This window comes from Camelina sativa, chromosome 10, assembly GCF_030686135.1.
Source record: "Camelina sativa cultivar CO46 ecotype springtype chromosome 10, ASM3068613v1".
NCBI classification, from domain to species: Eukaryota; Viridiplantae; Streptophyta; class Magnoliopsida; order Brassicales; family Brassicaceae; genus Camelina; species Camelina sativa.
Genome location: NC_141889.1, coordinates 3,777,938 through 3,805,160, shown reverse-complemented (window position 1 = coordinate 3,805,160; position 27,223 = coordinate 3,777,938). Strand labels below are relative to the sequence as shown.

General features: G+C 35.3%; 7 protein-coding genes, 1 long non-coding RNA gene, 1 other non-coding gene and 1 pseudogene across 12 annotated transcripts; 7 read left to right on the top strand and 3 right to left on the bottom strand.

Moving 5' to 3' along the window:
• Nucleotides 1-2,483: 2,483 nt before the first annotated feature.
• Nucleotides 2,484-4,455, bottom strand: LOC147935779 (uncharacterized). The gene is made up of 2 exons (XR_015568470.1): nt 4,241-4,455; nt 2,484-3,110 (listed from the first exon to the last, which is right to left on the bottom strand). It is a non-coding gene; the product is annotated as an uncharacterized LOC147935779 (long non-coding RNA).
• Nucleotides 2,618-4,951, top strand: LOC104716997 (brassinosteroid-related acyltransferase 1). The gene is made up of 3 exons (XM_010434499.3): nt 2,618-3,058; nt 3,547-3,996; nt 4,256-4,951. The coding sequence occupies exons 1-3, from the start codon at nt 2,618-2,620 to the stop codon at nt 4,766-4,768; spliced, it is 1,404 nt and encodes a 467-aa protein (XP_010432801.1). The 3' UTR covers nt 4,769-4,951.
• A 231-nt stretch (nt 4,952-5,182) lies between these two features.
• On the bottom strand, nt 5,183-8,103 carry LOC104716996 (two-component response regulator ARR10). The gene is made up of 6 exons (XM_010434498.3): nt 7,711-8,103; nt 6,912-7,064; nt 6,491-6,835; nt 6,335-6,411; nt 5,416-6,240; nt 5,183-5,339 (listed from the first exon to the last, which is right to left on the bottom strand). Exons 1-6 carry the CDS (start codon nt 7,841-7,843, stop codon nt 5,292-5,294), a joined length of 1,581 nt encoding a protein of 526 aa, XP_010432800.2. The 5' UTR covers nt 7,844-8,103; the 3' UTR covers nt 5,183-5,291.
• Nucleotides 8,104-11,947: 3,844 nt separating this feature from the next.
• On the bottom strand, nt 11,948-13,330 carry LOC104716995 (uncharacterized protein At2g39795, mitochondrial). 3 transcript variants are annotated; one of them, XM_010434495.3, is made up of 3 exons: nt 13,001-13,330; nt 12,433-12,779; nt 11,948-12,300 (listed from the first exon to the last, which is right to left on the bottom strand). In XM_010434495.3, the coding sequence occupies exons 1-3, from the start codon at nt 13,214-13,216 to the stop codon at nt 12,141-12,143; spliced, it is 723 nt and encodes a 240-aa protein (XP_010432797.1). In that variant the 5' UTR covers nt 13,217-13,330; the 3' UTR covers nt 11,948-12,140. The 3 variants fall into 3 exon arrangements, with proteins under 3 accessions (XP_010432797.1, XP_010432798.1, XP_087325299.1); XM_010434496.3 differs by having other exon boundaries at nt 12,433-12,761; XM_087469173.1 differs by having other exon boundaries at nt 12,390-12,761; nt 13,001-13,315.
• Nucleotides 13,331-15,077: 1,747 nt separating this feature from the next.
• LOC104720023 (xanthotoxin 5-hydroxylase CYP82C4-like) lies at nt 15,078-17,381 on the top strand. 2 transcript variants are annotated; one of them, XR_015569105.1, is made up of 4 exons: nt 15,078-15,589; nt 15,685-16,160; nt 16,445-17,182; nt 17,252-17,381. XR_015569105.1 is itself a non-coding variant. In XM_010437997.3 (3 exons), exons 1-3 carry the CDS (start codon nt 15,118-15,120, stop codon nt 17,069-17,071), a joined length of 1,575 nt encoding a protein of 524 aa, XP_010436299.2. In that variant the 5' UTR covers nt 15,078-15,117; the 3' UTR covers nt 17,072-17,381. The 2 variants fall into 2 exon arrangements, 1 of the variants encoding a protein (XP_010436299.2); XM_010437997.3 differs by having other exon boundaries at nt 16,445-17,381.
• A 2,441-nt stretch (nt 17,382-19,822) lies between these two features.
• On the top strand, nt 19,823-22,192 carry LOC104716994 (xanthotoxin 5-hydroxylase CYP82C4-like). The gene is made up of 3 exons (XM_010434494.3): nt 19,823-20,587; nt 20,683-21,158; nt 21,423-22,192. The coding sequence occupies exons 1-3, from the start codon at nt 20,116-20,118 to the stop codon at nt 22,047-22,049; spliced, it is 1,575 nt and encodes a 524-aa protein (XP_010432796.1). The 5' UTR covers nt 19,823-20,115; the 3' UTR covers nt 22,050-22,192.
• Nucleotides 22,193-22,666: 474 nt separating this feature from the next.
• LOC104716993 (deSI-like protein At4g17486) lies at nt 22,667-24,290 on the top strand. Its single transcript, XM_087469172.1, has 3 exons — nt 22,667-22,982; nt 23,376-23,663; nt 23,747-24,290. The coding sequence occupies exons 1-3, from the start codon at nt 22,838-22,840 to the stop codon at nt 24,064-24,066; spliced, it is 753 nt and encodes a 250-aa protein (XP_087325298.1). The 5' UTR covers nt 22,667-22,837; the 3' UTR covers nt 24,067-24,290.
• Nucleotides 24,291-24,879: 589 nt separating this feature from the next.
• LOC147935778 (small nucleolar RNA R21) lies at nt 24,880-24,961 on the top strand. Its single transcript, XR_015569825.1, has one exon. It is a non-coding gene; the product is annotated as a small nucleolar RNA R21 (small nucleolar RNA).
• A 120-nt stretch (nt 24,962-25,081) lies between these two features.
• Nucleotides 25,082-25,170, top strand: LOC147935777 (small nucleolar RNA R21; annotated as a pseudogene).
• A 751-nt stretch (nt 25,171-25,921) lies between these two features.
• LOC147935776 (UPF0481 protein At3g47200-like) lies at nt 25,922-27,214 on the top strand. Its single transcript, XM_087469171.1, has one exon. The coding sequence runs from the start codon at nt 25,922-25,924 to the stop codon at nt 27,161-27,163; it is 1,242 nt and encodes a 413-aa protein (XP_087325297.1). The 3' UTR covers nt 27,164-27,214.
• The last annotated feature ends 9 nt before the right edge of the window (nt 27,215-27,223 follow it).

The window sequence follows — 27,223 nt, the reverse complement described above, 5'->3', positions numbered from 1 at the left end:
AAAAAATAGGGAAAACCATTGAAGATGGTCTTATAAACTAGAATATTACCAAATTGAAGTTGTTACCATACTAAGGGAAAACAATATTATGACTTACCCCTGTTCTTTTCATTGGATAAAGTATATAGTTTAACTAGATTGAAACTACACTTCTCTTGATCAACTATGCACACACAACTTGAAATAACTCCAAACACCAGCTTATAAACAAGTTTTTTCCACTCATCTCTTTGTTAATGCCAATTTTAATCCTTGCATGCCTTTTGCTTTGGAAAAAAAAATCATATATATTTGATGATCATCTTCTTTAAGTGAACCAAAGGAATGTCTTTAGAGCTCTCCCAAAGCCACACACATATGTTAGTTATGTAAACTAATGATTTCTCTGATCTAGATTTACGAGGACTAGGAGAGAACATTCATTCCCTAACCTAACCGTATCAATTAGAATGAATTTGATCGCATTTATTTTTCTAGTCTCCGCTAAATATAGTAAATACAACCATTATTGTTAGGATAGTATTAGTATAAATCAAATGAAGAAACAAAGTAGTAATGTATATAGAAATGGGAAATACAAAAAGAGAAAAGAGGAAAAAGAGAGGAGCCGCTGATAACAGGGAAAATGGTGGGAAAGAGGAGACAAAAGAGAAGCCTTTAAATCCCACGCTTACTCCAACTCCCAAACATATACCAACTTCTCCACTCTAGCTTTTCCACTTTTACACTTTTATATACGTATTCTCAATATCTTATTACATACTACTACACGTATCAAAATTGTTTCCAACTGTTTTTTTGCCAAGGTAGATTTAAAACTATTCTACAGTTAAGCCCGATTAATGTAGAATAATTTTAAACCAGCGACAACTAATTGGAACTAATTTTCAGTATAATAAAAGAGAGCAATAACAGATTTTCAAACGAAGGTTCTTTTATTTTATTTTTTTTGTTGGGGGGGGGGGGGGGGGGGGATCTAATATATACAGCTGAGTAGATATATACTGAAGTTTAGCTTCATGAATTTAAGTATATATAAGACTAAGCATCTCATATACAGCATGCATACATTACACGTGTTGTACGCAATTCAGTCCGTACGTTTCGTATATATACATGTTTCAGTTTTCAAAGTTATATACAGTATACACCGAATCAGGGACAAGCCAGGCTGTGATGCTCCCAAATCCTAATTCAAGCTTCCTTCTTACGAATGACACCTTTTATTTAATTTTTCTTTATGTGGCCGAATAATCAAAGATAATACTAGTAAATAATGAGAGGCAATTATTGATTAGTATCTTTTCTCCTCAAATTGCTAGGTATTTGGTCTGTTGGTAACCAGATTGTATTTTCCGTGTTAAAATGGTACTTTACTAACTTAAAAAATGGTGTACTAACTAATTAGGGTCGCACTAATGCCTAATTAGTTCTTCGTAAAGGCCCAAGACGTGAATTTATCTCCTAATTATAAACGTGAACCAGTCTGAGCGTGAACACTAGAAAAATAAAAAACTGAAGGTTATTCTTTGGTTTGAGTTTTGGCGTTTGCAGTAATATTGTATTTACACTAAAACTGTGTCTATATCAAAGATGTGAATAATACATGTGTACCAGGACACACACACACAAAAATGTGAACTGTTTTCATAATTGTGTGTGTATTTTTTTTCCAAACCGCATAAATTGTGTTGAAACGACACGAGGCTATAACGACGACAACTTAGTTGCTTTTTATCTGCAACGATAGTGTATGTTTGACCTTTTTGTAATAAGTTCCGTTAAACACTTAAATGATAAAGTCTCTTGGGGAAGATAGCATTCCCGTGATGGGGGTTGTAGGGTTTGTATGATTGTGTACAGCCTTTTCATTTCACCTAACCCTATTGTCTATTGACCATTGTGCAAGTGCAAGCTTAAGACAGATCATACTACTCTTCTACCATATATATTTACTAATTTACACGACATTAGCAACCAATTTACACCGCATTAATTAGCAACCAACATACTGTATGTGTATTACTAGACTTTCGAAACTAATATAGATTAATGTTGAATTATGTTTTCTTCCTAAAAATCTGGCATTAGTACATTTGAGGTGAAAAAAAAAAACAGAAAACGTACGTAGTTAATGAACAAAATAAGAATTACGAAAATAAAAAGTAAAAACAATTCTTATAAGTATCACCCATTTTTTGTCTCCGGATATTCTAAATAAATTGATATGTTTGTGTGAGCGGTGAACACATAATAGGCCAAAGAGCACATAATAGGCTTTTGCTTTTTGTATCACAATAGCATAAAATATGCAAAATGGAAGAATCTTTACAATCATTTGTATTCGAATTCAAATAACAATATGATAAAACACCACCAATTGTAAGCCAAGGATAATTAGTGTTGGAACTAATTAATCATTCGTAAGCAAAGAGCACTTCGATGAAAATTAGATTATTAATAAAATATAAAACCCTCAAAACTATCTGAAGAGACACATAGAGTGGCTCCTTGGCATATGATTAAGCTCCTTTAGTTTATCTTCTCGTTTATATATAGGCATTACACATCTTACTTATTACATTCACACACAGCCACATTTTACATTCAACTCTACATGCACATGTTAATGGCGACACGTATCGATATAATCCAAAAGCTTAATGTATATCCGAGACATCAAAACCAAGACCAGAAGAAACTAATCACTCTCTCCAATTTGGACCGTCAATGTCCTTTACTCATGTACTTGGTCTTCTTCTACAAGAACACCACATCTCGTGACTTTGGCTCCGTCTTCTCCGACCTGAAACTCGGGTTGGAGGAGACTTTGTCTGTGTGGTATCCCGCTGCCGGGAGGCTGGCTTTGGACAAAGGTGGCTGCAACCTCAACATCCAGTGTAATGATGGCGGCGCAGTCATAGTGGAGGCGACGGTGACCGGTGTCAAATTGTTGGAGCTTGGTGATTTGACTCAGTACAATGAGTTTTATGAGACGTTGGTTTACAAGCCTTCCTTTGATGGTGATTTCTCTGTGATGCCTCTTGTTGTTGCTCAGGTAAGTTTATCGCAAATATACAGTACGTTTTTTTCTCAAGAACTGTGAACACCTGTAAACATGTTACTATTCTTTGTCAATATGTATATATATATATATATATATATATCAATGTTTATATACGTACTTCACTAGATACCAAGTTACCAACACAGCTTTTCATCAATACGACTCATGCATGGCAGGTTAGATTAATTTTTATAAGCACATATATTAATAAGGAATTTTGAGATCATATTCGAATTAGAACGGACAATCTAAGCAAAACGTTTATACGTCAAAGGTAAATAAATATGTATTTAAAAATATAAAATACTTTTACTGTAAATTCAAGTTTTTGGATGTTTGATGTTTCTTAATCCATGTGTATACCAAAAAATGTAAAGCGTCGATATTTCTGTTACTAGTAATAATCAACAAAACATTAAAAACGGGTAGGGTTTTAGTCAGTATTTGATGATGTATATATCGACGTATTATAAATGTAGGTGACAAGATTTGCATGTGGAGGTTACTCAATTGGAATCGGTACAAGCCACTCACTGTTTGATGGAATCTCAGCTTACGACTTTATTCATGCGTGGGCTTTCAACTCTCACATTCACAACAGATCGAATGGTAAGGTTACTAATAAAAAGGATCATTTGGTCATCAAACCGGTTCATGATCGAGGAAATCTACTGTTTAACCGGGACTTGAATCAGAGCCGGGAGGCTCTCCGAGTAACCAATGCTGCAGCCATTGATCATCTGTACCAGCTGATCAAACAGGCGATGATGACCCATAAGGAGCAAAACCGTAATTTTGAGTTACCAGACTCTGGTTTTGTAATCAAAACGTTCGACCTTAATGACGAAGCGATAGAAAGCATGAAGAAGAAATCACTAGAAGGGTTCTTGTGCTCCCCCTTTGAGTTTCTTGCTGCTCATTTGTGGAAGGTAACTTAATTCAAGAATTTTTTTTTTTACGAATTTTTTTTTTTCACTAAATTTTCTTTTGATTATGTGGATCACTAATAAGTTGGTCTTGATTGTTTTTTTCTGCGTTTATGTTAACCCAATTTAGGGTTGCGTTTGAAAATTTTCAAAACATTTTAAGATGAAAATATATATATATATATATATATATATATATTAATTTTTTTAAATATATATTACAAGAAACATTAATATATTTACTAACCGTATAACTTCGTAGGCAAGAACAAGGGCTTTAGGGTTGAGGAGAGACGCCATGGTATGTTTACAATTCGCGGTAGACATAAGGAAGAGGACGGAGCCATCGCTGCCCGAAGGGTTTTCCGGCAACGCCTACGTGCTTGCCTCGGTGGTTTCCACCACCAAAGAATTACTCGAAGAACTAACGCTCGAGTCAATAGTGAACAAGATCAGAGAAGCGAAGAATTCAATTGACCAAGGCTACATCAACTCTTATATGGAAGCACTTGGAGGTGGTGATCAAAGAAATGACGGAAATCTCCCTCCTCTCAGAGAGCTAACCCTAATCTCCGACTGGACAAAAATGCCATTTCACAATGTTGGCTTTGGCAGCTGCGGCGAGCTGGCGGATAACGTGGCACCACTGTGTCCTCCAGTTCCGCAAGTTGCTTATTTCATGAAGAACCCTAAAGATGCTAAAGGTGTTACTGTGAGGATCGGTTTTGACCCACGAGATGTTAATAATTTTACAAATCATTTTCTTGATTTTTAATATATTAGCTGGTGATAATTAAATTAATTAGTAGTAGTATCTTTGTAATAAGTTGCTTGTGTTAGTAATTTAGTAGTATAGTTTGATGAGGCTCCTCTATATGCATGCGTGTGCGCTAAAAGACACTTTATTGTAATTGGGTTATGATGATGTATTAATCTAATGACATCTCTCAGCTTTGTATTTGTCGTTATCACTTTATTTTCGTGATAGGCTTTGTTTCTTTTTCCTTTTCTTTTTGATAAAAGATTAGTAGGCTTTATTTTTTCCTTCCGGCATTACTGGACATTTCCAATGGTCACCAATGTTAAGTGGTTGACACCTAAGTCAAGGTTAGTAGTGGCCACTTTGAATTTATTTATGGATTTTGGCTCTTACTTAAGTTGCTCAGACCAGTGGGGAAGGAAGAGAGAAGAGACAGAACCAAAGATAATAATAATTGATTGTGTCTGAATACAAGAGCTAGTAGAACAAAGTTGACAAAGAAAAGGGAAAAAATCAGTTTGGCTCTGTTCCGAGTGAGTTAAACCATCACCCAACCACCTTCCGAGAAATCAGTTGGGCTCTGTTCCTGTTATAATCAATAAAGATTCAGAAATCTCCAAGTGAAAAAAAAGGAGCAAAGTGTAAATGCTTTTATTTTATACCTGTGTCATTAAGGAATTGACTATATCATCTAAGGAGCCAGCATCTGAAGCCATGTGTAAACCTTCCTTTGAATCACAATTTCTAAAAAGTTGAGCCTCAGTCATTGGACCCCAGTTACTGGCATGCTGCTGATTCATCTGTAATGGATGAAAAAAGTCTGTTTGTGCAGCATTCGAGGATCCAAAATCCGTGTTTCTGCAGAAAGATGTCGAACTGGTATCTAGGTTTGGGTTTACAAGCGGACTGGCTGAGTCGCAGAAGGTGGTCCATTCCAAGGTGTCAGGTTTTGAATGAACATTTCTCTGTGGCATGTTGGTTGACAATACAGTGTTTGACCAATGTTCTAGACGCTTGTTGTTGTTGATCTCAAAGTGAGGTGAAAAACCCTGGTTCAACGATGGCGATGATGACTGCGGGTGACCCTCGAGAAGTAAGAGATTATTGGGAGCAACCATTAGAGAGTTCTGTTGTGAGTTAAAGCTTTGATAAGCCTTGTTGATCTGAAGCTCTTCTAGTGGCGGAAGTGGCAACCCTTGAAGTATGTTACCTCCATCATTGTGGTTACGAGGAAACGATGATGAGACTGGTTGGAACATTCCTCCTGCAAGGGAGTTTACACGACCAAGATTCCTATTTGAAGGGTAATGTCTCATCATTGTGGCTCCACCATGGAACTGACCGGATCCAACAGGTATTGCTCGGTGGTGGTAGAAGCCGCCAACTCCTTTGTGAGAAGTCATTTGCATCAAATGTGAGTCAATGGCCACCCTGTTAGCTTGTTGATTGGCTTCATCAGACACCTTCTTCAAGGCAACTCGAAATTTCTAAAACCAAACGACATTTGCAAATGTGTTTAATGGAATCATATTAACAAACTAACACAACAAATCAGAAGAAGAGTCAAAGTCTCACTCTCACCTGAAGGTGGCTCGCAACATTCTCTCTTGTGAGTTTGTCAACATTCATCAGATCAAGAATCTTTTTGGGTACAGCTTCTGCATCATCAAATACTTTTTTAAAATCAGAACATGAAGCTAACTGGAAACTAGAGGTAAAGAGACCAAGAAAGATTACTCTCAACGCCTAAATGATCAACAGCTGCTAAGAATTTGTTGTGTAGCTCATGCGTCCAAAGAACACGAGGTTTCTTTTGAGCCGTTGGATCATCGTTTTCATTCCCTCTTTCTTCCTCTTCCTCCTCTTCATACTGTTCTTTACGTTTTCTGTTGTTGTTGGCTTTATCCGAGTTTCCCGTACCGTTACTCACACTGCTCTTGTTCTTCTTAAGTTTGCTCTTTCTCACTACGTGTTGCCATATGTTCTTGAGCTCCTCAATCCGAACAGGTTTAAGCAGATAATCGCAGGCACCGTGCTTGACTCCTTTCATCACATACTTTGGATCGCTATGCGCAGATAACACTGCAAGAAACAATGATCATATCAAAGATCAAAACTTTCTCATAGGAACTATGAAAACAAGAGGAAAGCTTCGTACTTATGACAGGTAAGTCCATTTCAAGACCAACGAGCTCAAGCAGCTTGAAACCATCCATGTCTGGCATGTCTACATCACTAATAACGAGATCAAACTTGTTCTTGTTCTCCCTCAACATCTCCAATGCGGTTTGGGCCTGGTTCGTTGTTGTAACTGCACATTATAATGTAATTGTAACAATCACCCTCAAAGTCTTAGTTTTTACAGAGCAAGTGACTAATTCTCAAGTTCAACAAACTCAGAAATTTGGAAGTAAGAACCAATCAGTTCTGTGACACATCTGGAGCTATCAAATGTATGACACTTGCCACAAATACTAAGTTTTTACAGAGCAAGAAACTCATTCTCAAATCCAACGAACTCATTTAAAAGAAGTAAGTAAGAAGCAGATGAGCTTCGTGGCACATGTGGAGCAATCAAATTCAAATCTGTAACAAATCCCAAAAGTCTGAGTTTTTACCGAGCAAAAGAGACTGTTACAAATTCAAAGCACTCAAAAGATACTAATGAGCATTGTGACACATGTGAAGCAATACAACCTGAAACATAAAAATATGCAGAGCTTTTTCTTCAACTTTCAAATTGTAAATCTAACTAAATCTGAATTGACTCTTGAAACCCGTCTTTAAAATCATATAATTCGACAGGAAACGAATCTGAGGCTAAATTTTGTAGCTTTTAGTGGATAAACCAAATCAAATTCTAGAAAAAAAAAAAAAAAAGATTTTCAAAGGAGCGTTTATTAAAATTAAACATGCAAATAGTTAAGTAACAAGAAGAGAGAGAGAAGGAAGCAAACCGTGGTATTGGCAGCGATGGAGCAAAGTCTGGAGAATCCGGAGACAAGTCTGGTCATCGTCAACAGCAAGAACTCTCATCCCAATTGGAAACTGGTCCAAGACTTCGATTTCTTGTTCTATAGTCATCGTCATAGATTTGAACTAGAAGAACAACAACAACGTTCGGATTCTTTAATGAGAAGAGAAGATAGAGAACGAGTTTATATAGGCAGAGTAAAGAGGTTTAGTTTGGAGAAGAAAAATATAAGAGGAGGAGCAATGAAGATGTCAAAAGAGAAAATCTAAGCCTATATATGGTTTCTTAAAACTCTCTGATTGATCTTTATGGAATTCTCTTCTTTTTTAGAAACATTTCTGGAATTTTTTTTTTCTTTTCCATTAGAAAACAAAACATGGAGCGTGATTCTCACGCGCCTTTTTCTTCTGGTTTGGTTTCTTTTGACTGTGGGAATAATATTATTTTTAGTTTAGTGATAATTAATTGAAAAGGAAAAGAAGATTAAAGAATTTTTTTAAAAGGATAAAAATGTGAAAGTGTTTATGAAGATGATTCTGTATATCATGTAATTAAGGTTAAAGATATGTTTTTTGATATTGTACTTAGTAAGTTAGTATACAATACAAGGTAGAATATAGAATTTAGTTATTACCATAGTTTCAAACTTTCCTTAATTATATTGCCATGAGGATTGAATTGACAACTAAGTCGAGTAATCATCATCAACGGATATACATTTACCTTAGTTATTTATTATTATTATTATTATTTTCATTTACCTTGGTTATTAGTGCAAACTATGGTAGTATTATAATTTTAAAATATATGTAGAAGATAAAGCAAAGACAGGCTTTAGGGAGAGAGCATGGTGAAGGGTGGTGGGAAGTGCGAGACTCGCGTGAGCGTGCTTCATGGCTTTTCTTTCACCTATCGACTCGTACAGGTTCAGAAAAGATTTTGGGAAACCAAGTTGTATATATATATATCCCCATAACAAACAATCAATAATGGCTAATGCCGATGTTAATCAAACAAAGTCATACTCTTTCTCTCTTTTTTTTTTTTTTTTTAACGTCAGCGCCTACCTAAGACAGACTTTTATAATGTACTCATCATTACTTGGATAGTAAGTACACTCTTCTTACCATATGAGATTTTAGGAAAAATAATGAATTATACGATTTGAGTCACCGGACACTGTGTCGTATGCTCGAATTAAACTTTGAAGTCAACAGAGGAAATTGCTGACACAATATATAGTACTCCTTTTATCTCTAAAAAATATTGATGTTTAGAAACTTTTACACATTTTAAAAAACAATGATTACTGAGTTTAAATATATATATATTTTTATTAAAGATATATTATTTAATTTTAAACCAATAACAATTCAAAATTTTAAATATTTTCAATAATTACTTTTTAAAATTTACAAAACATTAATCTTTGTGGGACAAAAAAATATCCCAAAACATCAATATTTACGAGATAAAGGGAGTAACTTACAATATATTTTTTATATAAATATTTATATCTTAACATTAAACCAAAATTTTATAAATATATACTTATGAATATATAAAGATTAAAATAATAAAACAAAAAGTAAAGAATTTCTCGAAGTTGGGTTCCATCCATATCATCAGCCAAACAAGCTTGGTGGATGCAAAATAAGATCCCAATGATACTTTATCATTTTATTTTGTATGATTTCTTGAATTGACCACAAAGCGTGTTCGTTTCTGTGCCTCTCGTTTTCTATAAAATAGTCTCTTCGAATAGAGAATACGTTTTGGCACTTCTTAACCAAAAATAAAAAATAGTACGATTATGTTTTTTTCCAAGAATATATATCATTTTGTTTCGTTTTCCAAATTAGAACCAAAAGTTTCAGAATTCCAGCTTAAGGTTTACAAGAAATCTCGCAAGATCTAGGATCTAAATGACTTATGAATCTTGCCTAAATTTTTTAGAACCTTTTACAAACCTAAGAAAAAATATTTAGTTTCTGAAGAAAGGCAGTTTTTTTTTTTTTTAATTTTGTAGCTTGTGACAATTATAGTCTCGATAAACCTAGAATAAAAAGAAAACGGAAAAAGTTTTACTTTTTAAAAAGAACATCAACACTTCGATGCAATTCATAGGAAAATAAAAGACAACTCTCTAATATAAATCATTATCATTAAGCCATTTAAATAGCTGCTGATGACATTAGAAAGATTAAAGAAATGAGTTTTCTAGAAGATCCATGTTATACACCAAATCTGTAAAGATTCTACTTCTGAATAAGTTATTGGAAATCACTTGTCATTAGCTACTGTCATTGGCTCATAGTCTCATATATTGTACGCACATGTATAATTATTCACGTTTAAATATGAGAAAGAAGATGTCCTAACAGCAACACTTTGGTGTAATGTTTAATTTAAGAAAATAATTAAAGAGAAAGATGCCCATAAAACTTAATAATAATAAAAGAAGCAAAAAAAATACTAATACTAAATGGAGTAGGAAAATCAAAATGAGCATAAGTTGAGGTAATCTTGTCTCCCACAAGGGCTAACCACACCGGTCACTGATATGCTTCTTGTTCGGATGCTTCCTAATCACTTCCTACTCTATCACTCTTTACTTATTTAGTTATTTCACATTTTAAATTAAACAATGAATTATTTTACTCGTCAACTCTAGATAGCCAGAACATAACAGTTACTATACCATATGGATTTCGTAGATATACTAAAAAAAATCATTATTAAGTAATTATTAACTAACAGTAGCTATGATAGATCGATGGTGATGAATATAATTAGTTCATCATGGACCTTTTGCTCGTGTCATGATCAATATTTGTCATGATCACTTCTAACTTTCTTTCTTTTAGCTCACACTCCGCCAAAATTTGAATTTGGATGATGCCGACTCTATAGAGATTATATATGTTCAGATAATCAGATTTATCAAAATTTATAACCAGAAGGGAGATGTTACCATTTATGGTATTTCACTATTTCTGCTGGTGTTAACTGGTAAGCGTGATCCCATCATACACATTTATTACACAAAGCCTAAGCAATCGTTTCATGGCCAACGTTATAAATTGATTATCTTGAAGACTTTCATATTACAACAGTCTTTCGTGGAGTTATTAATTAAAAATGTGTAATCAATACAATAAAAGTTGAACGTTTCTCACCTGGTGTTGACACCTAAGCTTTTTAAACTCTTCTAAACATGACATATCATTAAAAACTTAATCCAATCAAATTATAACAATTAATACAACTAGGTCTTATGTTCCAATAAAAATCAATCTCCTTTACACGTCACTTTTTCTCCCTCCTCCCAATCAAGGCCGTGCCGCTATGTCAATCCTTCTCAAATCGATGATTGAAGTTGAAGTGAAGAAGAATTTGATCAGAAGAACATAACCAAAAACGTTTCATATGAAAAATCCTTAGGATGTGTTTAAAGTTATGAAGGATCTTGAAAAAAGGGAGCTATAACGAATCGAGATGAAAGGAGGATGGTTGGAGAAATATATTTCATTCTATCTATATTTTATGTGAGGATATCATATTTAGAAAAGTTAGTATGCGTTCCCACCGTGTTTAGTATTTTGATTATTTGGTTGGCGACAATCAGTTGCATCTTTGATCTTAGACAAATATTTGTCTGCAAATTAAAGTGTCAAAGACATTGAAAATGAAAGCTTTGAAAGATTTCTTAAAGATTCTTAGTTATAAAAAGCTTAGTCCGACGATATGATATCTGGCAAGGTTAGATCAAGATACGATCAAGAGGTTTCTTAATGTTATTTGATTATTGATTCCATGTCTCAGTGAGATAATATAAAGTTTGTTGTTATTACTCTAAATATCATGTTTTTAATGTAAAAAATTTAAATGAAATTTCTTTTTAAATCTATGTGCAGACAGTATATTTTTATACATTTTTTTCAAAAAAACAAACAAATAAATACTCTAAAAATCACATGAATCTTGTATATGGAATTTCAGTATAAGGCGTTCATTTCATGTATTGTTCTTCAAAAATGAGAGGCATGTATCTGGTTGATTTAGTTATAGTTTTAAACAATATGATTTATATTACAACTTATATGTATTATTAAAAAAAAAAGTTCTAAAGAAAACCGCGGCGTAGCGTGAGCCAATAGATATTGAGCCAACCAACTGCATATAAAATATACAAAACAACTACATCCACCCGATAGATATTGAGCCAATTTTTCTTGTTTATTCATCCAAGGCCCAAATTGCACGTACAGTTTAAGACAAGCAGTCGGAGGCAGCACCAATGTTTGCAAGCATTATGCAACCAATACTTGAAAGTAACTAAAGCCAATAATTTCTACTTAAACTGATAACAGTATAATCAAAAGCAGTAAAAAACGAAGAAAGAATTCGTGTTTATTTTGCGATGAATGAATTTAGGTTTCGCAACCATTGAATGAGCTCAATCCTATCCTTATTCATCATATATTCATGCAAGAAGAAACAAAGATCCCCATCGATTCCTCTTACTCGCAAAAACTCCCGAATAGCTGTCTGAAAATCATACTTCAAGCTCCTGCAAAGAAAAAAAGATCACAAGCTTCAGTGGTTGCACTTAACTAGCAAATTCCTGCAAGACTAGTTTAGTTAAACACTTCACTCTACATTGTAAATGATTCAAGGAGACTAAGCAGAGAGAGATAAGTACACGAAATTTGGTCCCAAGTAAGGTTGACGAGTGATTTTGTTGCGTCTAAGCTTGTAAAGCTTTCGAATTTCGATACGGTTAGGCCAGACAGAGCAAAGGAACTCAATCTCTTCACTTCCATCAATCTTGGAAATGTCGACAAGCAAGCTAATATGGAGACGGAGATCGTGCCCTGAAGCATCTAAACCTGTTCTTGGAACAGTCAAAAACCCATCAAACATAGTTGCTTCCATTTTGATGTTTTCTTCTTCTCCAAACTTCCCTTTCATCACAATGCATTGCTCACCGGGACTATCCACCACAGAGAATGATTTGAATTCAGTCGCTGGCTGCATTACATAGTTTAACTCAAAAAAAAAAACATCAGCATCTCTTCTCTTCTCATTTGCTTGGATCTTGAACAAAAGTCTAATACTTGATGTACAAATTGAGTCGAATACAGTGTTGATCATGTCTACCCAGATAACAAATCCGAAATCTAAGACTAGCCTAAACATGATCAGATTGCAAGCTAAAAATCCAAACTTTATAAGGTCTGATAGTGATTTTAAAATAAATAAGATGATACCTGATGCGGAGGAGCATAATCGGATTGATACTGGATCTCGTTTCTTATGATTCGAAGGATGTTTGATCGGAAGGGGGATTTGGCTGTCGAGGTGGCGATGTCTCGTGATTGTGGGGTTGGTAACAGAGATTTACATCGAACCCAGGAAACTAGGGTTCTTGAGGTATGAGATGGAGAAATGCGTGATTTTTGAAGAGTACGGAGGAGAAGAGCCATTGAGGTTTTTGTGATGTTCGCCGACGTTAGGGTTCTTCGGAGGGTTCTCTAATTGGGAAAATTGAGTCGAATCGAAAAATTGGGGAGATGTAATTATGGGCCTTTTTTTTGGATGTCCAATAGTCAGTCCTATACAAACACTTTATGGGCTTCTATGTTAAAACATTGTTTGACGAGTTCTTTTTTCCCATTTCTAGTCACGGTTTTAAAATCCAATTCTTGGATACAAAGGAAACTTGTTTACAATGTTTTCACGCCCGGTCCGGTCCGACCGGTTAACCCATGATCCGAAGACTTTACGGGTTCACTTATAGTGCTAATAACCGATAGTAATAAAACCAGTAAAACCTAAAAAAAACCGCTATTAACCCGCGACCCGGTGAACCGGTTGACCCGGCTGGTTAGCAGTTCAAAAAAATCTAAACTTGATTTATGAAAAAAATATAAGGATTCACAATTTAATTATTTTAAAAACTTTTTATTCTTTTATAACTTAGACGGCAACACACATGACTCACGACACACATCTTTTTTTCAACTTCTTTGTCATCTCTCATGCTTTGCGTAAGAACAATTGATTGTTTTTGGAGATGTTTTATTAGTGTTTTTTTGTTTTTTTTATTTGAATTTAAAAGTTTTAATCATTTATTATTATTATTAAACTATGAAACATGATATTCTTTTTTCAATATTTTAAAAAATAATTATTTTATATAAATATATTAAACATATTTTACTCAGTTGACCCGTAGTCGAATCCGGTTGACCCGATGACCCGGTGACCCGGAAGCTAGTCCGGTTCACAATTCTGGTCGGGTTTCAAAACATTGCTTGTTTAAGACCATAAATGTCAGATGTGATTGGATGGTAGTATTGTCTCAGATGTGGTGGACAAGTTGTTACGGCCTGGGTATTAGTCGGGCTGCGTAAAGTCAGCTGGTTGGGTTTGGTTCATGCATGCAAATCTTCACATTCCACGATTTGGTGCGTGTTTGGATCACTCGAGGTTATTAAAAGAAAAAGAAAAAACATAAGAACCAACAGAGAGACACAAACAATGAAACAAATAATATAATGTATACTACTTGTATAGTTTGTATACAAATAACGTTCTTGTGATTAAATGATGTTTTTCTACATACCGCATGACTGGATGCGATCCGTCTTCATTAGTATATCATATGTTATGTTCATCGTACAATACCCACCAGGCCACCACGTAAGTTTTTCGTTTATTTATAGAGTCCGTTAAAATTCACCACCAGGCGAAGTCCAAGGAAGGTGCGACCAAAGCATATATCGATTAAATTCATGAATGGTTTATAATTGAGTTTTAGATTTCTTACATAGACTTTTTCTCCGAAAGACTAATCTTGGATGACGACGGTCGCGGTATGCACTTCACTAGTGGAACAACAAAGAATCCATTAACTAATCACTCGAAATTCATTGCGTGTCAATCAATCAACACGTGTGTAAGGTTAGAGCAAACGCAGCTTATGCATGGATCTTGCAAGACTATGGTCAACACATCATCTGGAATGCTAACTGAAAATCATATATGAGAAAAACAGACAATATATCTAGTAAGGTGAAAATAAATAAACAAAAATTTCTCAAAAATGGTTTCTTAATGCTCTATTTATTTAATCCTAAATCCTTGCTCATGTCATTAACTAAAATAAGAAGTATACAATGCCTAAATCTTTACTCGTGCATGCATTAATTAATTAAAATAAAAGTTGGTTCCCTTTTGGTCATCGGCAGGTGCATGTCTCATGATTACATGGTGTTGAACAGATCATATGTGTGTGTGTGTGTATATATAGAGAGATAGACGGTACTCTTCAATCAATCAAAACAAGACATCACCAAACACACATCTCTTTTGCACTTTCACCATGAATACTTCTCTGTTTTCTTTATTTGTTCCCATCCTCCTTATCGTTTTCATTGCTCTGTTTATGAAATCAAAGAAACCAAAACATGTAAAAGCTCCTAAACCGAGCGGTGCATGGCCCATCATCGGCCACCTTCACCTTCTCGGTGGCAAGGAACAGCTTCTCTACCGAACCTTAGGAAAAATGGCCGACCATTACGGTGCAGCCATGTCGCTACAACTCGGGAGCAGTGAAGCATTTGTTGTGAGCAGTTTTGAGGTGGCTAAAAATTGTTTTACTGTCAACGACAAAGCCTTGGCTTCACGTCCTATGACTGCGGCCGCAAAGCACATGGGCTACAATTTTGCTGTTTTCGGGTTTGCGCCTTATAGCGCTTTCTGGCGAGAGATGCGTAAAATCGCAACCATTGAGCTACTTTCTAACCGGCGGCTTCAGATGCTCAAGCACGTTCGTGTCTCTGAGATCTCAATGGGTAAGTATGAAACTACGTCTACCGTACCAAACGTATATGTATCAATAATTATCCATATTGTTAATTTTGATACGATGCGATATTGTCACATGCAGGTGTGAAAGATTTGTATTCCTTGTGGGTCAAGAACGGTGGTTCAGAACCAGTAATCGTTGATCTAAAGAGCTGGTTAGAGGACATGACACTGAATATGATAGTGAGAATGGTGGCCGGAAAACGATACTTTGGAGGCGCCGGCTCAGAATCCTCGGAGGATACCGAAGAGGCAAGCCAATGCAAAAGGGCCATCTCAAAGTTCTTTCACCTTATCGGTATATTCACTGTGTCCGATGCTTTTCCGGCACTAAGGTGGTTTGATTTGCAAGGACATGAGAAGGAGATGAAGCAAACGGGAAGCGAATTAGATGTGATCCTTGAAAGATGGATTGAAAACCATCGACAAGAAAGAAAAGTTTCAGGAACGAAAGAGAATGATTCAGACTTCATCGACGTTATGTTGTCACTTGCGAAACAAGGCAAACTCTCGCATCTTCAATATGATGCTACTACTAGCATCAAATCTACCTGCCTGGTAAACCTTGAAATACCCAAATCTTTGCTTTGTTTTTTATTTTTGGGATCTTGAATCCTAAAATTACTGTTTGACTATAAATAAATAAATATAAAGTTGGTGATATAAATAAATATATTTGGAGGAATGAAGTGTTTGTATCATATATAACTTTCTTAAAATCATCTAATACAACGATAATATTATCGACGTTATGTTGTCACATATAATCGCGACGAATCATGATTAGATGATATTTTCTTTTTTAATATATGTAATATAATGATAATAAATTGTATAATCAGGCACTGATTCTAGGAGGAAGTGACACTACAGCATCAACTCTTACATGGGCCATTGCTCTTCTTCTTAACAACAAAGAAATGTTAAAGAACGCGCAAGATGAGATAGACCTCCACGTTGGCAGAGACAGGAACGTCGAGGATTCAGACATAAAAAACCTGGTGTATCTTCAAGCTATTATCAAAGAGACATTGAGATTGTATCCAGCTGGTCCACTCTTAGGCCCTCGAGAGGCGATGGAAGATTGCACAGTAGCCGGTTACAACGTTTCTTCCGGCACAAGACTGATAGTGAATGTATGGAAAATCCAAAGAGATCCGAAAGTTTATAAGGAACCAAACGAGTTTAGACCAGAGAGGTTTATTACAGGAGAAGCAAAAGAGTTTGACGTAAGAGGACAAAACTTTGAGCTGATGCCATTTGGTTCGGGAAGAAGATCATGCCCAGGGTCTTCATTGGCCATGCAAGTGCTTCATCTAGGTCTTGCTCGTTTCCTTCATTCGTTTGAAGTGAAAACTGTTTTGGATATGCCTGTTGATATGAGTGAGAGCCCTGGCTTGACCATTCCTAAAGCCACGCCTCTTGAAGTACTGATCAGCCCACGTCTTAACGAACAGTTTTTTGTGTGATATATAGTACTGTTTCAGAAACATGATGACTTCAATATAGTTTATTGAAGGTTCTTTTTTGATGCATTTTTCCCCGTTTGAATAAAACTTATTTACGTTTGTTTTTTTTTTGTTAAAAGGCATAAAATATATATATATATATATGTGTGTGTGTGTGTGTGTGTATGCAGTTTTTGAAAGAATCAAATATGTGTATATTATTGGTGAAATTAAGACTTTTTTATTGCCAAAAATATAGTATTTATACAAGACTTTTTTTTTAATAAACATATATAAATATTAATAGTTCAAGATTTAAATTACATTTTTATGATTTATATGACCAAGAAACGAAAAAAAAACGACATAGATTATCTAGATAGTTCACAAAATTCTATAATTTGGTATAAAATCTCATAATTTATAATATTCAATTATTATTGTTAATAGAAATATAAAAATTATAAAAATGGAACGAAAGAAAAAAAATATTATTTACTTGGTGCACTCACTAAGAGGAAACCCCTAACAGAGGGGGACGAAGGAACGAAGCGTTGAACATCCGCCGGACCGGGAGGTTTTCTTCATAATTTCGCAATTAGATGCATTGAGCCGTAAAAGAGATGATGTTTTGCAGAAACCTCTCGGTGAGGCGTAAGAAGAAATCTGGTGGTTTCGTCCCTGTTTATCTCAATATCTACGATCTTACCCCAATAAATGTTTACGGTTATTGTCTTGCTGGCTTGGAATCAGGATCTATCACTCTGGTCTTGAAGGTATTTATTGTTTTTTCTCAATCCTAGGTTTGATACATGAGAAATTATTGGTAATAAAGGATTTGATCCTTTATTACCCACTGACAAGAATATGAGAAAACGTCTTACCTCGATCACAACAATGGGAGACCAACGTTACGCCGACGGCCTACAGCTTTTGTTCTCCACTCGATTCACCTCGTAGGAATTATCTTGATCTATCTTTCCAACTTTTTATTCAGCTAATGTTTATCACAAACCATATTCAAACAAACTGAAGCATTCATTATACAAACGATTTTTTGGTTCAATTAAAAAAAATAAAGATCAATAATCTTTATATGACCAAGAAACAAAAAATAACTAATACTAAATAAAGTAGGAAAATCAAAATGAGCATTAGATGAGGTAATCTTGTCTCCCACAAGGGCTAACCACACCGCTTATCCGCCATGCATAGCAGGGCGGACTTGGGAATTACTATTTTGCCCGTGGGCCAGCCCGTTTGACACCTCTATTCTTATCGCACATACATTCTATTACAAACAAACACACTCTCACAAACTTGTTTAAGACCATAAATAAATGTCAGATGTGATTGGATGGTAGTATTGTCTCAGATGTGGTGGACAAGTTGTTACGCCCTGTGTATTAGTCGGGCTGCGTAAAGTCAGCTGGTTGGGTTTGGTTCATGCATGCAAATCTTCACATTCCACGATTTGATGCGTGTTTGGATCACTCGAGGTTATTAAAAGAAAAAGAAAAAACATGAGAACCACCAGAGAGACACAAACAATGAAACAAATAATACAATGTATACTACTTGTATAGTTGTATACAAATAACGTTCTTGTGATTAAATGATGTTTTTCTACATAACGCACGACTGGTTTACTCGAGGCACGCAGGACACCGGATCCGATCCGTCTTCATTAGTATATGTTATGTTCATCGTACTATACCCACCAGGCCACCACGTAAGTTTTTCGTTTATTTATACACGTTAAAATTCACCACCAGGCGAAGTCCAAGGAAGGTACGACCAAAGCATATATCGATTAAATTCATGAATGGTTTATAATGAGTTTTAGATTTCTTATAATGACTTTTTCTCCGAAAGACGACTAATCTTGGATGACGACGGTCGCGCTACGCACTTCACTAGTGGAGCAACAAAGAATCCATTAACTAATCACTCGGAATTCATTGCGTGTCAATCAATCAACACGTGTGTAAGGTTAGAGCAAACGCAGCTTATGCATAGATCTTGCAAGACTATGGTCAACACATCATCTGGAGAGATAACTGAAAGTCATATATGAGAAAAACAGACAATATGTCTAGTAAGGTGAAAATAAATAAACAACAATTTCTCAAAAATGGTTTCTTAATGCTCTTTTTATTTAATCCTAAATCCTTGCTCATGTCATTAACTAAAATAGGAAATATACAATGTCTAAGTGAGATTATTGGTTTGAGATTTGAGTAGAGTTTTAAAGATTTTAAATATTATGTAATCAAGATTTTGTTAAACTTTAATGTTATTAGTTTGTGATTTGTAAAACGTCATTTAAAATCTTAACAAATTTGGGTTATTGGATTTAGACTTTTATAAAGTCATTAAATGTTTTGTATTATTCAATTAAAACAAAAGAATCTATGATTGTTATTAATGAATTCAATTGTTATGTTATTAGTTCATAATTTTAGACACTTTATCTACAAAATAAAGTTATAGAAAGTATCACAAAAATACATAAATTGTTTGAAGCACTTTCTTTACAAAATCTTAGAAAACTAATCAACAAAACTCTCTAGCAATCTTTAACAATCTTTCACTTATTCACTTTTTATGATTTTGTTGAAATCTTCAATTTTTTTTATAAATTAGCGGGTGTTATTAGATTCTTATTTATAATAATTGAATTAATTAACAATCCTAGATTTTTTTATTTTAATTGAATAACACAAAACTTTTAATGACTTTATAAAAGTCTGAATCCAATAACCCAAATTTGTTAAGATTTAAATTGATTTTTTACAAATCACAACTAATAAGAATAAATTTTAACAGAGTTTAACAAAATCTTAATCTAATAACAACAGATTCTACCTAACATTTAAAATCTTTAAAACTCTATTCATTAAAATAAAAAAGTTGGTGCCCTTTTAGTCATTAGGTGCATGTCTCATGATTAGATGGTGTTGAACAGATCATATGTGTGTGTGTATATATAGAGAGATAGACGATACTCTTCAATCACTCAAAACAAGACATCACCAAACACACATCTCTTTTGCACTTTCACCATGAATACTTCTCTGTTTTCTTTATTTGTTCACATCCTCCTTATCGTTTTCATTGCTCTCTTTATGAAATCAAAGAAACCAAAACATGTAAAAGCTCCTAAACCGAGCGGTGCATGGCCCATCATCGGCCATCTTCACCTTCTCGGTGGCAAGGAGCAGCTTCTCTACCGAACCTTAGGAAAAATGGCCGACCATTACGGTGCAGCCATGTCGCTACAACTCGGGAGCAGTGAAGCATTTGTTGTGAGCAGTTTTGAGGTGGCTAAAAATTGTTTTACTGTCAACGACAAAGCCTTGGCTTCACGTCCTATGACTGCAGCCGCAAAGCACATGGGCTACAATTTTGCTGTTTTCGGGTTTGCGCCTTATAGCGCTTTCTGGCGAGAGATGCGTAAAATCGCAACCATTGAGCTACTTTCTAACCGGCGGCTTCAGATGCTCAAGCACGTTCGTGTTTCTGAGATCTCAATGGGTAAGTATGAAACTACGTCTACCGTACCAAACGTATATGTATCAATAATTATCCATATTGTTAATTTTGATACGATGCGATATTGTCACATGCAGGTGTGAAAGATTTGTATTCCTTGTGGGTCAAGAACGGTGGTTCAGAACCAGTAATCGTTGATCTAAAGCGCTGGTCAGAGGACATGACACAGAACGTGATAGTCAGAATGGTGGCCGGAAAACGATACCTTGGAGGTGCCGTCTCAGAATCCTCGGAGGATGCCGCAGAGGCAAGGCAATGCAAAAGGGCAATCTCAAAGTTCTTTCACCTTATCGGTATATTCACTGTGTCAGATGCTTTTCCGGCACTAAGGTGGTTTGATTTCCAAGGACATGAGAAGGAGATGAAGCAAACAGGAAGCGAATTAGATGTGATCCTTGAAAGATGGACTGAAAACCATCGACAAGAAAGAAAAGTTTCAGGAACGAAAGAGAATGATTCAGACTTCATCGACGTTATGTTGTCACTTGAGGAACAAGGCAAACTCTCGCATCTTCAGTATGATGCTAATACTAGCATCAAATCTACCTGCCTGGTAAACTCTCGCATCTGGTAAAATTACTGTTTGAATATATATATATATATATATATATTTATATATATATATATATTTATATATATATATATATTTATATTTATAAAGGTGGTGATATAAATAAATATGTTTGGAGGAATCAAGTATTTGTATCATATATAATTTTCTTAAAATCATCTAATACGTTACGCGGCGAATCATGATTAGATGAGATTTTCTTTTTTTTAATCTATGTAATATAATGATAATAAATTGTATAATCAGTCACTGATTCTGGGAGGAAGTGACACTACATCATCAACCCTTACATGGGCCATTGCTCTTCTTCTTAACAACAAAGAAATGTTAAAGAAAGCACAAGATGAGATAGACCTCCACGTTGGCAGAGACAGAAACGTCGAGGATTCAGACATAAATAATCTGGTGTATCTTCAAGCAATTATCAAAGAAACGTTGAGATTGTATCCAGCTGGTCCACTCTTAGGCCCTCGAGAGGCGATGGAAGATTGCACGGTAGCCGGTTACAACGTTTCTTCCGGCACAAGGCTGATAGTGAATGTATGGAAAATCCAAAGAGATCCGAAAGTTTATAAGGAACCAAACGAGTTTAGACCAGAGAGGTTTATTACAGGAGAAGCAAAAGAGTTTGATGTAAGAGGACAAAACTTTGAGCTGATGCCATTTGGTTCGGGAAGAAGATCATGCCCAGGGTCTTCATTGGCCATGCAAGTGCTTCATCTAGGTCTTGCTCGTTTCCTTCATTCGTTTGAAGTGAAAACTGTCTTGGATATGCCTGTTGATATGACTGAGAGCCCTGGCTTGACCATTCCTAAAGCCACGCCTCTTGAAGTACTGATCAGCCCACGTCTTAAAGAACATCTCTTTGTCTGATATATATATATATATATATATATATATATATTATATATTACAGCTTATTGAATTCAATACAGCTTAGAAGGTCCTTTTTCGATGTGTTATTTATTTTTTGTCCGTTTGAATAAAACTTATTTATTTTGTTGTTTCATAATAAATGGATGCATGCAGTTTTTGAAAGAATAAAATTGTCCTTGTGTTGATATGCTCAGTGCTCACCGTTAAGATAGTTTTTCACACCCGTCGTCGTATATTATTGGTGAAACTAATTAAGATTTGTTTTTTGGCCGAAAAATATACTGTTCCCTTTCAAAATATAAAATATTTTACCTAAAAGCATGTATAATAAGAACTGTCTATTTTGAAAAAGTTTAACATCATAACAATACTGTATAAAATTAAAAAAAGAAAAATTTAAAAAAACCTTTAGAACGTTCTATATTATGAACAGTAACATTTATTTATATAAGATTTTTTTTGTTTTTAATAAACATAATATTTAGAGTCCAAGATTTATATTACATTTTTATGACTGATATGACCAAGAAGAAAAAAACGACATAATTTGGTAAAAAATCTCATAATTTACCATATTTAATTATTATTATAAACAGAGAAATATAAAACTAACAGAAACGAAAAGAAAAAAAGAAAAAAGAAAAAAAACGCTTTGTTGGCGCATTCGCTTTCCCAGGAAAGAGGAAACCGAGGGGGACGAACGAACGAACGAAGCGTTGAACATCCCCGAGGAGGTCTTCTTCACAATTTCGCAATCAAATGCATTGAGGCGGCCGTAAAGAGAGATGATGTTTTGCAGAAACGTCTCGGTGAGGCGTAAGAAGAAATCTGGTGGTTCCGTACCTGTTTATCTCAATGTCTACGATCTTACCCCTATGAACGTTTACGGTTACTGGCTCGGAATCGGAATCTATCACTCTGGTCTTGAAGGTGTCTCTTGCTTTTTCTCTATCCTGGGTTTGATACATGAGAGAGAGATAATTTGGTAGTAATCCTTTTTGGTCAATTTCGTTGGATTGGTTATTTTTTTGGGGAATATATCCTTTTCTGTATTGATGCAATTGGTGTGAATTGTATGGTTTTTGAGAGTAAAAGCTCAGAAAAGATGAAACAGATTTTAACGTTACGGTAGAATGGACCTTTGGTCCTCCTGGAATTGACTTGAAAAGTGTGAAGAAAGACTAATTGTGATATATCTCAATATGATTAGATGATGAGAACATTAGTGTAGAGTTTTCTTTGGTTTGAATATAGGAAAATCTGATATTGAATGTTCCAATGATCAAACAACTCATTGTTTTTGTGAATCCATTGTTTGTGTAGTTCATGGGGTTGAGTATGGATACGGGGCACACGAGAAATCGAGCTCGGGGATTTTTGAAGTGGAGCCAAAGAAGTGTCCTGGTTTCACATTCAGGAAATCAATACTTGTGGGTGAAACAGAGATGAGGGCCAAAGAAGTTAGAACCTTTATGGAGAAATTAGCAGAAGAGTATCAGGGAAACAAATACCATCTCATCACTAGGAACTGCAACCATTTCTGCAACCATGTCTGTTTGAAACTTACTCAGAAATCAATCCCTAGTTGGGTCAACCGTCTTGCTCGATTAGGTATCCCAAACTTCCTCATCACTATAATGAATGTTTTCAGGGGGGAATCAAATAAAGTAATGTACATTGTGTTTCTTATAAAGGTTTCCTATGCAACTGTGTGTTGCCGGCTTGCTTGAACGAGACTAAAGTGAAGCGGGTGGGAAGAGACGGGAAGCTCGTGGAAGGAGAGAATACAAGGAAGAAAAAGAAGAAGTCGAGAAGCCGATCAGGTCCTTTATCCTCTTCTTGTTCTATATCAAGATCAGATAATAATATACCTTCACATAACAGATCGATATCAACGGGTAATCCTCCTCTATTATCTTCTTCTCCATCTTGTCCTGTGGGACAACGAGTTCCTTCTGTTGTTGCGTCCGAAGCTCAAGATCAGAAGCATACATGCGTAAGCGTCAAGACATGATTATATTTTTTTTCATTGTTTGAACAGCTAAATTATATACTTGTTTACGAATGCGAGGGTGCTTGTGCTTTGTTCTCAAGTTTCATATCCCCTCCATTTGGTTTTTTACTTGGTATATAATTTTTCTTCTAGGAGAATCATGAAATATCTGTAAATACTGAAATAGAGTGTATTCAACATTTGTTTCGTTTGTTTTGATGTATTTCTTTTCAAAATTGTACAAATTACGTGTTTGAATATCCATCAAATCGAAGTACGAACTTTTCCTCGTGTTTGCTTTAGTCAAAAGGGAAAAAGTAAAAATTGATGAACAAAAAAATAAAAAAAAAAAAAAAAAAATTTCTGTCAACAATTAAAAAAATAATTTTATTACAGAACCTGGCTGGAACTCTGGAAGAGGCATTAACCCTAGTTTGACCTTTTTAAAATCACTCACTATAAATTCATATCAAACTATATTCTTCCGCAGCCACAACTAACTCCCCATAGAACTTGAACCCCCTTTGTTCAAAAAAAAAAAAAAAAAGAACTTGAACCCTAATTCACCGTTTCTGAGTCATCGCTTCTTTTTTTGTTTGTAGATTTCAGTCTCTTTTGCCTTCGAAACCCCGAAAGTATTGATTTTTATTGTCCTTATCATTCTGTTTTTTTTTTTTTTTTCTATTTGGTAATCGAAACTATTGTCTCTGCCCTTTTGATTCAATACGATTTATAAGTGGATGCTTGTTAGTCTTTAGGCTCTGGTTTTGTTTATTTCTCAGAATTAAAAGTTTTAAAGGTTCTTGTTTTCGATCTGGAAGCGTTATGGAAAAAAATCCCAATGATGACTTTTTATGATAAAAAATGTTAAAAGTAGTGACTGATATCTTGATTATATTTCAGATTCTGAGGGATTTCACCTTTTAATTTTCGTTTTCTTCTTACAATCCGTTGTTTGACATCCATTGTTTGTCAATCTTGTGAGTTTCTTTGTTTGTTGCTTGATTGAAGCATATTGTATACACTGGCTTAGCTGAATCCCAATGATGAATTATATGAAGAAAAGAAAAAATGTTAAAAGTAGTGACTGATTATACCTTGATTACTAATCAATTCTGAGGGATTCATTCAGCTAAGGTTTTTTTATAAGTTCGATCCTTTATGTTATCTTTCTTTTGCTGTGGTGACTGATCGTTAAAAGTAGTGACTGATAGCTTCTGTACAATCTTGTTTCATTCTTGTGGTCATTATGTAAATAATCTACGAGATACTAAACGCAACCTTCTGAAGTGAAGTGCAGTGTACAGAGGTCTCTTCAGTGAAGGAAGTACAATTCCACTGGCGGAAGAGACCTCTATGCACTGCATCTCATCTACAAAAGTTAGCGATTTAGGCAATGTGAGTGCTTTATTTGGCTTCTGTCTTCAGGTTTCAGCACAATGCTCTGTCTTTGGTGTGCTTGAATAAGTTTATAAGATGTAATCTTAGACTCTACTGGTTCCCAATTTCATAGAAGTTTTAGATTAAATGTAAAACACACAGCGACATGAGCTCATTAAACGATCAAACCAACAAAAAAATGCTGGTTCATCAGATAATTTTCTTGATTTTACTACTGCTATCATGTAAATGTACCAATACAACTATTGAAAGCAACACATAATTCCCAATCTGGCTTATTGATCCCATAAAGTGTTTCTTGAACCCGTCCGTGCTACTCACGTTAAGATTTTTGGTGTTGACTTCTGAAAGGTCTACCACGGTAAGTATGTTTAAGTTAAAGGTTTCACAGTAAGTGTGTTTACGTTAAAGGTTTACTACGACCAACTTTTTTCTTCTCTTTCTCTCTAGTCTGCTCTGCTTTGCATAAGAGAGGATGGATCAGAATGATGGTGATGATCTTCTAGCTTCCATCAAAGCAAAGTTAGACTCTTTGTCTTCTCTTTCAACACAGTGTTCAATCTACAAGGTGCCGAATAAGCTCCGCAGACTCAACCATGATGCATATACGCCTCGGCTTGTGTCTTTTGGCCCTTTCCATCGAGGTAAAGAAGAGCTTCAAGCCATGGAAGAGCATAAATACAGGTACTTGCAGAGTTTTATCCCTAGAACAAACTCTAGTCTAGATGACCTTATTAGAGTTGCTAGGACTTGGGAACAAAAAGCTCGCAGTTGTTACGCAGAAAATGTCAAACTTAGCAGCGATGAGTTTGTTGAGATGTTAGTTTTAGATGGTTGCTTCCTGGTTGAACTTCTTTTGAGGTCTCATTATCCTTCACTTAGAGGTGAGAAAGACCGCATATTTGGGAAGTCTATGATGATCACCGACGTGTGTCGTGACATGGTTTTGATAGAAAACCAATTACCCTTTTTCGTGATAAAGGGTTTCTTCCTTCTCTTGTTTATTCATGACCAGAAAAGAACACCATCAATCCTAAGGCTAGCTCAACACCACTTCAGTTGTTGTTTGAGCCACATTGATGACAAGAAGTTTATGTCAGAGCCAGAGCATTTTGTTGATCTTCTGAGGTCTTGTTTTCTGCCACTGGTTCCATCAAGATTGGAAGAAACCGCACTGATGTACAATGTACCTGAAGCAACAGAGCTTCACACTGCTGGTGTTAGCTTCAAGCCAGCAGAGACCAGCAGTTGTTTACTTGACATTAGCTTTGCTGATGGAGTACTAAAGATTCCTGCCATTTTCATCGATGATCTGTCGGAATCCCTCTGCAGAAACATCATCGTGTTTGAACAATGTTACTGTTCAGATAAGAGCTTCCTCCACTACACCAGGTTGCTTGGTTACTTCATTAAATCCCCTACAGATGCTGCCTTACTCATCCGCAGTGGGATCCTAATGAATAATCTCGGGAATGCAGAAGATGTTTCCAAGTTTTTTAATAGCATATGCAAAGAGGTTATCTATGGTAGAGGATTCTACTTTTCGACTCTCTCTGAGAATCTTCAAGCTTACTGCAGTGCACCATGGAATAGGTGGAAGGCTATTCTGAGACGTGACTACTTTCACAATCCTTGGGCAGTTGCTTCTGTTTTTGCTGCTGTACTTCTTCTCCTTCTCGCTTTCATACAGTCTGTATGCTCTATCTTGGCTCTGTAAGTCTTTTGGACATCATTTGGTCATAAAGCTAAACATTTATCTTTATGAATATATATAATT